The 12,275-nt window shown below is 52.2% G+C and overlaps 1 protein-coding gene across 1 annotated transcript; it reads right to left on the bottom strand.

Annotated features, from left to right (window-relative positions):
* Nucleotides 1-1,828: 1,828 nt before the first annotated feature.
* On the bottom strand, nt 1,829-10,768 carry LOC102697602 (sodium- and chloride-dependent GABA transporter 2-like). Its single transcript, XM_069187791.1, has 14 exons — nt 10,456-10,768; nt 10,223-10,357; nt 9,435-9,575; nt 8,882-8,969; nt 8,397-8,529; nt 8,117-8,251; nt 7,242-7,345; nt 6,539-6,663; nt 6,192-6,304; nt 5,880-6,017; nt 3,978-4,080; nt 3,556-3,656; nt 2,967-3,137; nt 1,829-2,594 (listed from the first exon to the last, which is right to left on the bottom strand). The coding sequence occupies exons 1-14, from the start codon at nt 10,589-10,591 to the stop codon at nt 2,439-2,441; spliced, it is 1,779 nt and encodes a 592-aa protein (XP_069043892.1). The 5' UTR covers nt 10,592-10,768; the 3' UTR covers nt 1,829-2,438.
* Between the last annotated feature and the right edge of the window lie 1,507 nt (nt 10,769-12,275).

The following is a 12,275-nucleotide window of genomic DNA, read 5'->3' as shown; positions in this document are numbered from 1 at the left end:
CGCGGGATACGAACCGGCAACCTTCCAGCCACAGGCACAGATCCTTAGGCACAGAGTCACCGCACCGTAGCTACACAAAGGGTGGTGGGAGTGTGGAACGAGCCGATCCACTGACCTCTTTCACAAAAGTGCAGGGAGAGATCCCCAGACGAGCCAGCAGGCAAACAAGTTTGATGAGCCAGGTAGCCTCCTGTCCTTCCTAATGGCTGTGGGACAGTAATATTCTTGACTGGTTACACCTCGCAGTGACTGTCCTGAAGCCCTGCCACAGACTGGACTGAACAGCTGTTCCGAAAAGAGTGTCCCCCCGTGGTGGGGTAGCGCCTTAAGCAAATGCCCTCCTGTTTTGCTGTCCTGTGGGATAAGAAGTGCTAGAGAAATGCAGTTTATTATTAACACTACACTAAAGTTTCTGGGTTCAGGGCTGGGGATTGGTGATGGGCCTGAGGCTTGAGCGTGGGCTGGGGTTCAGGGTTCAGGGCTGGAGCTCAGGGCTGGGCCTGGGCCAGCTGTCCTGTCTAGGCCAGGCTGAAGCGTAGCCTGACCTCTGACGTGGCGCTTCCTTACAGCCCGTGCCTCATAGCTGTCTCACTCGCCAGCGCCACAGTTCTCTGGGCCTCTGGTGGCCTGTGCCACTCCGCTGGCACCCATCTGCCCTGTGGGAAGCCCTGAGTCACAGAGTTGCCTGCTGCGGCGGCTCGGCGCCAAACCTCGGTCCACTCCGCAGGGACACCTGGAATCCTGCCAGCTGTCCTGTGCCAGGTGAGGGCAGTGCCCTCTGCCTGGCACGTGTCTCGGTTATTAAACTGGAGCACCTGCGTGAGTAAACACTGGGCTCTGACGCACTTGAGCGGCAGGAACACGGGTTTTGAGCTCAGTATTCCGACGCCCCCCAGCGTGGCGTGCCTGTTAGCCAGACGGGGTTGTCTGTCACCCTCCCTGTTTATCGGTCAGCCCTGTGCGGCTCGTCACGGTGAGACCACAGCACGCTCGGGCGGGGGGACAGCGGGCGCACGAGGGTGAAGGAACAGACAGTAAACACACTGAGCCGCTCCAAGCAGAGCGGACTCTCGGCAACTGCTTAGAGACTGAAGAGGGTCCCTTGTGCAACATTTGGAACCCACCCACACACAACGCACACAGATCCACGCTGTGTGCAGAGGAACATTATCTTGTGTGCACTGTCTCTGCCTTGTCAGCCAGGGACTGATCAGGACAGGAGCTGCATTTCAAACTGGGAGAGCAGCCTGTGCCTTTTGTCAGCAGGTCTCCTGTTTCGCGAGGAGCCCGCTGCCCAGGTGGAGTTGTGTCCAGCAGACCGCCTGTGGTAGCAGGGCGGACCCTGTGGGGCACCGTCCATCAGACCCACACTGCTGACAATGAGAGGAGCAGGTCAGCCCATCCAGCCTGGCTTATGAGTCTTTGATTGATCCCACCTCCTTGTTTCCCAACTTCAGACATGTGCCTGGGTAGCTTGTTCCACTCTCCCACCATCCTTTGTGTAAAGAAGTCTTTGGAGATGTCGATTTTTAAACACATTTCCACATACTTCCCATTTGTATCCCGTGGATCACAATTAATACAGTTCATACACTTCACATTTCACGACTGCATGAGGACTGAACTTGACTGTCACATAACCTGTCATAGTTTATCTTTCCAAAATTCTCCTTCTCGGCCACTGTTGATTTTTTTCTTGTACTTTTGGTCCCCACTCTTTCAATAACACTCAGTCCGATAATAGAGTGAGGGGGAACTCTGTCAGTTTTTATATATATATAATATGTAATATTTTTAAAACTCCGCTGTTTTTTTCCAGAGAATGGTCATTCACAAACAGGCTTTCCTGTTTCCTGTACTGACTACTCGTAACCACTAGATGACCAGCTAAGAGGAGTCAGACTGGTGTGGAAAAGAGCAGTTTGGTAGGATTTCTCTTTCTGGTGCTTCGGGTGTTGATGTACTTTTTTATTACCAAACACATCCGGTTTTACTTAGGAAGGATCGTTACATATCCATATTTTTTACTGTCATTATTACAGAAATGAATACATATGTATTTAATACAAACTTGTGCAGTGGTACATTGACAGAAAGTGAAGTGTAGAAAAACACATTGAAACCATGCTGAAACGTTTGTAGAAGGATGTGAGAAAGTGTGATATATACTGTGGTAGAAGTACGTTAAAGCTAAGTGAGTGCTCAGTAGAATCTAAAACATTGTACAACTGTACTAATAGACCATTGATGACATTAGAATTACAGCAATGACCAATCAGAACAGGAGACGCAATTTGTCCAGTCTGTAACACAATAATTTCCATAGTCTTCTGTTTTCTATTGAGGCTGGAGTAGTTTGCTGACCAGTGTCCAGGTCCAGTGCTGTGTTCTACAGAAGCTGGGCCTTTACAGTCACTTGTCCTGTAAGTTAGCAGTAGCTATATCTGACGCCTGAGCATCCTCATTTCTGTCTCTGTGGAGGGATCAGGTGCATCAGGGTACCTCTGGGGTTCAGAGTTCAAAGGGCAGACCTCTACTCCCTGCTTCTTCATGAGGGGGAGGTCATCGTCAGGGCGGCACAGAAATGTGAGACGCTGGGGGGAAGAAAGAGCAGGAGGTCAAGTCGAGGATCATTTCTGGTCTGACTGAGAACAGGAACATCTTTACACAAAGAGCTGTGGGTGCGTGGAGCAGGTCATTCATTACCTACCGGTGATCCTTCAAAGATAACAACTTAGTGTGATTTTAATGGGTCAGTGTTATAAGGAAAATCAAGGCCTCATCTTATCTGTAAAGGTTTTACATTGTTTAGGAGAAACACAGCAGGAGTGTATTTGTAGAAGTAGTTGGTTTGTCTTTTATAAATGCCTCGCAGTGCTGTGACAGTGGAACAGACACTACGAGTGTCTCAGCCCACAGTCCCCTCAGTGGATTAGGGCCGGGCCTCTACCAGAAGAGTGGCCTACCTGGCTCAGGCTCCCTCTGGCCCGGGACAATTTGAAGAGCATGACCAGGGGGGTGGTGATGATGGAGGAGCCGGCCAGGAGCCAGCCCAGCACATAGGCCCAGCCTGGGTACACGTAGGTCCTGTTGAACACCAGAGGCTGGAAATCTACCAGGGACATGACACAAGTGCCCTGAAAGACACAGACAGGAGACAGGGGTCAATCAGGCAGCCGGATCCAAGGACAAAGAGCCAGATACCCCCACAGTGCAGGGCGTGGGCATCTCGGGTTCAAATCCAGGACGAGCTACAGCTGTGGCTCAGGATTCCACATGATGGTGATTAATCAGCCCGGCCAGTGTAAGATCTTACCTGGAGAAAGGGTAATTTTCCATAGCTTTCATCTGTATTTTACATTAGTCTATCAGGCTTTTCTGAGCTTCCCTGCACATGGCCACAGAAGGCTGTGATGTGCTGTGAACCAGAGTGGAGTCTGGTGGCTGGAGACTGGGGGAGCTGTCCCAGTCAAGTGCCCAGACGCAGGGCCTGGGGAAGGAGCTGAGCTGCGGTTGGGACAAGCTGCTCTTTTCCTCGGGCTGTAAGAGACTCACCAGTGCCAACAGCGGGGTGAAGAAGAGCCAGCAGTACTTAAACCAGGGGTTGGGCCGAGTGCCCACCATGTCCTCGATGATGTCGTTGTAGCGGTCAGCACCTACAGGAGGACAGAGCCAGATCGATGATGAGCCCCAGCTATTCATGAACCTGAAGGGATGGACTGAAGATGTCCACTGGGACATCCACTGAAAGTCCACGTCATGCACACACTTTCAGGAGTGAGTATCTGCTTCTGTCTGCATGAAGCAACTCTCATGTTTTCAGTTTTACTTCCAGCTGCACTCTGCCTGCCTGTGTCCTTTCAGATGTGCAGTGAGCAAGACACAGCCGCCCGGCCTGAGCTCCCACAGCCACAGGGGATTCTGTGCGAGCTCGCCTCTGCCCCCCGCTGGCTGGGCCGTGCTGGTGCAGGTCTTACCGAATACCCAGCCCAGGCCGATGGTCTGGAAGACAGCCAGGAGCAGGACGCAGGTGCCGTTAGAGGCGTAGTAATCAAAGAGCTGGAACAGGTACATCCCGCCCTACCGAGAGGGAGAGGGAGAGTTGGAAAGCCTGGAATGGATTTCATTATCTGTTTAGAGCCAGACTGAGCCAACTGCCTTTCGCCAGTCACACACTCAGGGTTTGCTGGCCTTTGCCTGTTTGTGTGTCTCTCCCAGACTGACTCACTTAAGGAACTGGAGCTTTTTAGTTGAGAACAATTGAGACTGCGAGGGGCCCTGTTGCCAGTATTCAACATCCTCAACGGCACTGACAAACATCACCCAGAGAAACACCAGTGGAAACCATGTATAAGTACATTTAAAACTGAGTAAAGAAGGTACAGTTGTGCACAATGAGTTGTGGGAGCATGGAACAAGTGACCAGGTAGCAATAGCTCTATATTGTTGAAGCTGATATCCTGGCTTCTTATCACCATGGAAACCGGGATGTGCTCTGATGCCTGATGACCTGCTGTGGCTTGGATATGCAAGTCTCTACCTATCACGCTAGAAAGCTGAAGTGCTGGAAGTTTCACAATGGGCTTCACTGATGCACAACAACTCAGTCCTCCTGGCTGTTTTCAGGTCACAATGTCCTTTCTTAGTTAAGAAGGTGTTCTTTTCTAATGGACTTCTTGACTTTCCTGGCAGATAATAAAATGAAAAAATCTGCAGAGTTTAATGAATTACTTCTTACTGCTAAAAGGTCCAAAATATTCCAGGCTCACCTGATTTATTACAGTGTGTCACACGCAAGGCAGGGGAAAACCAACAGTGTGTTTAGCCTGGTGATAAGGGTCTCCAGGGATCAGACTGAGGTGTTCACAGGCCTGGATAGTCAATTCACACAGCTTACAGTTCAACACCAGGGACACTGGCACAGCGACAGGGAAGATGCACAGAGAAACTGGACAGTGTGCCACTGTGACGACGCCTAGTTCTGGACGGTATGGAGAAGGACAACAGGGAGGAGATGACGAGGATCAGGAGGGGTTGACAGACGGGGGGGCGTGACGACAGTGAGCTGGTGCTCCGGGGGGTGTAGCCAGGGCGAACAAGTCCAAGGAGCCCAGGGAGGAAATCCAAAAGTCCAAACGGGGTGATCCAGCCGAGATCAGGGACGGGGAATACAAACGGGATGACGAGGCGCCCTGAGGTCCGGACTCAGTGGGATCAGGCCGATAGGAGGCCTGTGCCCTGAAGCCTCGGACGCAGGGCGACCTGATGGTCGGCGGGCCTCTGGGCGTCTTCCAGTGCAGAGCCCAGAGTAGCGAGAGGACCCGGCTCAAATAAGGAGGGGCAGGATTGGGGGCAGGAGCATGAAATCGTCAAAAGTGTGAAAGAGCCGGAGCGCCCTTAAGAGGGGGGATTACGATCGTGACAGCCACACTTCTGCAGCCTTTTGGAGACGAGCAATTACAGGCTGAACATTCAGAAAGGAAAAACAGAAGAAAGTCCAGCCAATCATAAAAAATACCGCTCACTGTTATGTGTGGGGAACTCCAACAGGCTGACTTTGTCAAAGCCCTTGAGGATTTTCACTACCTGGATCCAAGTACTTTATCGTGGCTTAACAAAACCTTCAGTGTGCAGAGCTGAATTCAGAGCAGCAATCTGGCATCATCACTGTAGTACCAAGAGCTCAGCTCAGTGCTTCCCGTCATACAAGGCCTCAACTTTACTTTGCTTGTGCCATGGTTTGCTGCCCTTCGCTGTGCCTTTACAAGACTCACAGAGATCTGTCAGTTCACAGTTTGTGCTGAACAATCTTGTCACCTTTCTCATTGTTCAATCGAGCTGGTGGGTCAGACCAGCCTGTGGATCTTCCACAGCCTCACCTCTGTCACCATGACCAGCTGGGCAAGGAAGCAGGCGATGCAGAACAGCAGCAGGACGAGCTCCCTGCGGCCAGGTCTGCGCAGGACGGAGGGGAACAGGTCCGAGACGGAGGTGATGATGCTTTCGATGGCCAAAAACTGCAGAGAGAGAGATGCAGCTGAGTGAGAGCATGGGGGAGAGAATGAGGGGCAGGGAGCCCTGAAGTCTTCCAGGACTATGTGTCCACCAACAGCAGGCTAGATGGGGAGTGAGAGCAACTCAGGACGCAGAAAGAGAGAGGAGGCCTCTCAGGAGAACAGGGCTTCACCCACCTGTGTGTCCATCCCCAGGAGGATGATCATAATAAAGAAGCAGGAGGCCCAGAGATGAGGGAGGGGCATCATGGCCACAGCCTGCGGGTAGGCGATGAAGACCAGGCCAGGGCCTGCAGAGGACAAGACAGACCCCTTTATGCCCTGGTCAGGCAGTGAAATCACCCCCCCTCCCCCCGAATCACACATGTCGAGCTCTGCAATCTAGATCAAAGACAGCTGGGAACACGAGCGCCCCACTTCCTCTGCCCGCTGTCCCTGTGCTGATGGTCAGGCTGGTGAGGGGGGGCGTGTCTGATCGCGGCCCTGGAGGCCCAGGGGTGGGGGTGGGCGTGGCTCTGCCTTACCCGACTCTGCCACCTCGGCGATGGGCACCCCCTGCTCGTGAGCCATGAAGCCCAGGACCGAGAACACGGCGAAACCTGCCACGAAGCTGGTGCCGCTGTTCAGCACACACAGCTGAAAGCAGTCCCTGGAAACAGAGCACAGGGGGAGGAGGCTGTCAGACCTGAAGGTCCCATGCACTGCCTGGAGTCAATGTGGCACAGCAGTGAGGGTGAAGGCCTGGTTACCGGGAGCTTCCCAGTTCCAATCCTGCTGCTGTACCTGGACAGTGGGGACTGCCTGCAAATACATTCTTCTAGCAGGCTTGTTCAGGATAGTTTGTTTCTTTATAAAAGCATAAAGGAATAAATTATATAATGAGCAGGCTTCACAATAATGTCACAAGGGAAAGCAGAAGGAAGGAAAGTGAAAGCAGAGAACCTGGAAGAAACCCGCAGGAACATAGAGAGAACATACAAACTCCACACAGACAGCACCCCAGGTCTGGAATTGAACCAAGGGGCTCAGAGCTATGAGGTAACAATGGTAACCACCATGCCATCTATTACAGAACTTCAGTTTGTGATTAATTTTGCTAGAAACACAAGAACACATGGGTGGCTGGTGGGGATTTCTTGTAATGCAACAGATATTTCTCAGGCAGCTGTTATAAAGCAGTCTCCAGGTAACAGTCAGGGAACATGATGGGTACAGAGAGTCACTGACCTGTAACAGTTGTTGTTGTACTGGTTGTAGCTGCCGAGCACTATGAGGATTCCCACACAGACACTGTAGGAGAAGATGATCTGGGATCCTGCCTCCAACCACACCTGGGACACCCCAAAACAGAGGGATCTCAAACTGAGCCAGAGGTGCACAATACAAAATCCTGCTCATTTACCCACGTCTGGACCAAAACAGCTATTGTTTGCAAATCCCATGGAATTCATGCATTTGTTCCTGTGTCTGAAAACAAGCTTGAATATAGTTTTAAGAAAAACTCCTACCCTCTCTCCCCCTTTGCCTCCAGCTCTGGGGTACCTGTGGGACAAACCCCTCTCTCCCTCCAGCTCTGGGGTACCTGTGGGACAGACCCCTCTCTCCCTCCAGCTCTGGGGTACCTGTGGGACAGACCCCTCTCTCCCTCCAGCTCTGGGGTACCTGTGGGACGGACCCCTCTCTCCCACCAGCTCTGGGGTACCTGTGGGACGGACCCCTCTCTCCCTCCAGCTCTGGGGTACCTGTGGGACGGACCCCTCTCTCCCACCAGCTCTGGGGTACCTGTGGGACGGACCCCTCTCTCCCACCAGCTCTGGGGTACCTGTGGGATGGACCCCTCTCTCCCACCAGCTCTGGGGTACCTGTGGGAAGGACCCCTCTCTCCCTCCAGCTCTTGGGTACCTGTGGGACAGACCCCTCTCTCCCACCAGCTCTGGGGTACCTGTGGGACAGACCCCTCTCTCCCACCAGCTCTGGGGTACCTGTGGGACAGACCCCTCTCTCCCACCAGCTCTGGGGTACCTGTGGGAAGGACCCCTCTCTCCCTCCAGCTCTGGGGTACCTGTGGGACAGACCCCTCTCTCCCTCCAGCTCTGGGGTACCTGTGGGTCACTCAGCCGGGCAGGATCAGGGTACAGATAGAAGATGATTCCCTCCATGGCACCAGGCAGGGAGACCCCTCGGACCAGCAGCACCAGCAGCATCAGGTAGGGGAAGGTGGCTGTGAAATACACCGCCTGTGAAGGGCACAGCAGAGCCAGAGCCGTTACTGCTTAGGCACCGTCCGGCCACTTTATTAGGAATCCACCAGCCTGCACTAGAAAGCATCAATGCTCACACTCACTTATACACACACACACACACAGAATGACAGGTGCTCACCTTCCCTGTGGACCGGACCCCCTTCCAGATGCAGAAATAGCAGATGACCCACATGATGACCAGACACACGAGGAGTGGCCACCGCACACTGCCCAGCTGCTCCAGCCCTGGAGAGATGCTCAGGACGTGTCTTCTGCAGGGAGAGGGAGGGATCCTGTCTAACTGCACAGAGAACTGAACTCTGCTGCTGTCAGCTGCACTGCGAGACCTGCAGAGCTTTCTGACCGAAGGGTCAAGTGAGGGAAAAACATGAAGACTGAAAATCTTAAAAGCTGCGTCTTCTCTGACCACTAGAGGACACTGTGTCTTTACCCAAACTTGAACTATAGCTGAATACTGTCAGTCAGATGGGTGGGGACAAGACTGAAGTCATTAAGCTTAGAATTCGGTCCAGAAAATCAAATTGATAGTAATGGCTCAGCAATCGTTCACTTTAAATTAACAACAAAACAGGAAACGGGGTCTCTTTTGGACTCCGAACCCACTCCCAGAACTCTGTGGCAGCGGAGCTGGTGTTCTGCAGAGTGGTCCAGTTAGAGCTGTGGTTCCTCTTGTCAAGATCCACACAGGCATCTGGAGAAACAGCAGCACAGAGCACCAGGATCAGATCCCCAAAACATGCAAAGATCCAGCAGGGAACGGACACGCGCAGATGGACAAAACTGTTCTGATCCCTAATCAGTGATTCCTTCCTCATCGCCTTTCCTTTCCCAGTCCTGTTAAATGGCAGCACAGTTCAGTTCAGTCACATTTCAGCTGAGTTTACACACCTGTGTGGGAAAATCCCAGCAGGGCAAAAATCTACACTGCAAAGTGAAAATCTTAGTTTTGAAAAGTAAAATGACCCACAATCTTGCCCTGGATAGGGCAGCTGTGTGCTCAGCTGTCAGGCAGTTCAGTCGCTGCAGGTGTGTGTGTGTGTGACAGATGTGCACAGAAGATCAGGAAAAGGTCAGAGACCCAGGACCCTGAGGACAGCTGTTTTCCATGTTGTAGTGAGCAGGCTAGAGTGTCCAGATGTGCTGCAGGTCTCTGTACCTGTGTTCCAGATGTTTTCACAGCTGGCCCAGGGCAGCTCCTTGCTGAAGCAGTTGTAGAGGTAGTACAGAGCCCAGGCCAGGATGATGATGTAACTCATGCAGCTGTAGACCAGAATCAGCTGGCCTGCGTAGCCAATCCCTGCGGATGGAAATGGGAAAATGAGCGCTCCTTTTATAAGAATCTTATACTGAACACAAATAGTTCTTCACAAAGAGGCTCATCAAAAAGAAAGTATTAGCATTTAAAATTAAATTTCTTCTTCAAGAGGATCTCAAAGCTTAGTCTATTCATCAAATATTTATTTAACCCTTTACAATAAGTTTTCATCTGGCCAGGGTTGGTAGATGAACAAAAACTTTTTTTAAGCATTCGACAGAGAAATTAAATTTAAAGTTACTCTCGTTTTTCATTAAAGATTTCGTTTTCACAGCTTAATCTTTTACCACCTTTCAGAACTATGTGGAAACATTCCTCATCTTTGATGAAGTTGAGTTCATGGCTCACCTTGTACTTTCCTCTGTCAGTGGTTTACATATTGAACTGTGCATTCACTGTTACAGGCTGATCTGTTCCCTGTGACTTGTGCCCCTTCTGCAGTGTCCTTTCAGACATCTAGAATCATGTTCTGCATTGAGAAGAGATCTGATACAGACCTTGCTTCCAGCCAACAGGAACATTAGTAAAATAACATTTGTTTCCAGTGGGAGCATATATACAGTTGCACCCAGACCTCCCTGTATTTGGACTGAGAGTAACAGGAAACACAGGGAGAACGAGCCCCTCACCCTCAAAGAGGGGACACATCCTCCTCCAGCTGGTGATGCTGCCCTCGTTGGTGTACTGCCCCATGGCTGTCTCCAGCAGGAACAGCGGGACGCCGCACGTCACCACGAACACCAGATAGGGCACCAGGAAGGCACCTGTCCCCCACGAGCCCGAGGAAACAGGAGACGGGTTACCCACAGCCTGTCTGCAGACGGCACCAGCTCTGCCACCTGCCTGTACGGCACAGACTCACCTCCGCCGTTCCTGTAGCACAGGTACGGGAAACGCCACACATTCCCGAGCCCCACCACGTCCCCGGCCACGGCCAGGAGGAACTCCAGCTTGGAGGCCCAGTGGCCCCTCTCCTGCTCCCCACGTCCCCCGTCCATTCTGAGCACTGCGCCCCTCAGACACTGAGCCCCAGGCCTGCCGGAGCTGCATAAGAGCTGCGCTGCGTCAATGAGTGACCGGGAGCACGACAGGTGACTTATTATAGGAGGAGGCCAGTGGCAGCACTGCAGAGCCCAGTGTTAATGTGTAGCTCCTGAGCAGGAGGGGAGAGTGACAGAGTGAGAGCGTGAGGGGAACTGGGGTGAGAGTGAGAGAGTGAGGGGAACTGGGGTGAGAGTGAGAGAGTGAGGGGAATTGGGGTGAGAGTGAGAGAGTGAGGGGCTGGGGGGAGTGACAGAGTGAGAGAGTGAGGGGGGCTGGGGTGAGAGTGAGAGAGTGAGGGGGACTGGGGTGAGAGTGAGAGAGTGAGGGGAAGGGGGGAGTGACAGAGTGAGAGAGTGAGGGGGGCTGGGGGGAGTGTGAGAGAGTGAGGGGCTGGGGGGAGAGTGAGAGAGTGAGAGGGACTGGGGGGAGTGTGAGAGAGTGAGAGGGACTGGGGTGAGTGTGAGAGAGTGATAGGGGCTGGGGGAGTGTGAGAGAGTGAGAGGGACTGGGGTCAGTGAGAGAGTGAGAGGGGCTGGGGTGAGTGAGAGAGTGAGAGGGACTGGGGTGAGTGTGAGAGAGTGAGAGGGACTGGGGTGAGTGTGAGAGAGTGAGAGGGACTGGGGTGAGTGTGAGAGACTGGGAGGGACTGGGGTCAGTGAGAGAGTGAGAGGGGCTGGGGTGAGTATGAGAGAGTGAGAGGGGCTGGGGTGAGTGTGAGAGAGTGAGAGGGGCTGGGGTGAGTGTGAGAGAGTGAGAGGGACTGGGGTCAGTGAGAGAGTGAGAGGGGCTGGGGGGAGAGTGAGAGTGAGACTGGGGTGAGAGTGCTCAGAGGCTGGGCCCTGTTACTCAATGTGTTGTCTCTCTCTTTCTGGCTCTCAGCTAACAGTTCCTTTCCTGGCTTCCATGCTGCTCTGTCTTGTCTCTCTGTATCCAGCCACCTTAGTAGCAGAGCACACAGCAGTTACCCATGACCCTTATGTGGGGGTTACAAGTTTAGGGCACCACCTGGTCTTCTTCCTGTGCTTTTTGTCTGAAACATGAGCAGCAGGTTTTGACGCAGCTCTGAGAGCTGCAGGCAGCAGGAGGTGGCCGAGCTGACCATCGATATGAGACAGCAGTGAGAGAAGAACTCCCGATCAGCGTCAGTAAAGCCCTCTGCTGCGTCAGGCTCTGCGCTGGGCAGCAGGCAGCTGAGGAGACACCCCGTCTGTTCAGTAGCGGGGGCGACAGAGCCCAATCACAGAGAGGCAAAAAGGCCACAAGCTAAGAAAACAGAGTTTATTGAAAAGAACTGAGTCTCAACCACTAGAATTAACCAAAAGAACTTCCTTATCCATTAGCAACACACAACACACATGGCAACACTTGTGAATCTTGCAGTTACATTCTGTCACCTACTTTCTTAACCGATGACCTCAAGAATCATGGATCACTAAACCCTATTTGGTCACATTTGAGTTACAATTCGATTTAATCGATACAACTAAATAAGCAAAGACATCAAGAGAGAAAAAAACAGAATATGCATGTTTTTCATAGAGATGCAATCTCTATTTCATTTGCCTTTAGGTTTGCATGAACTTGACAGTAAAAACAGTTCTTATAGTCTTCATGAAGACCTTTTTTCTTTTAACACAT

The sequence above is a fragment of the Lepisosteus oculatus genome, chromosome 3, assembly GCF_040954835.1.
Source record: "Lepisosteus oculatus isolate fLepOcu1 chromosome 3, fLepOcu1.hap2, whole genome shotgun sequence".
NCBI lineage: Eukaryota > Metazoa > Chordata > Actinopteri > Semionotiformes > Lepisosteidae > Lepisosteus > Lepisosteus oculatus.
The sequence above is the reverse complement of the archived record's forward strand: the minus strand, read 5'-3'. Positions and strand labels throughout refer to the sequence as shown.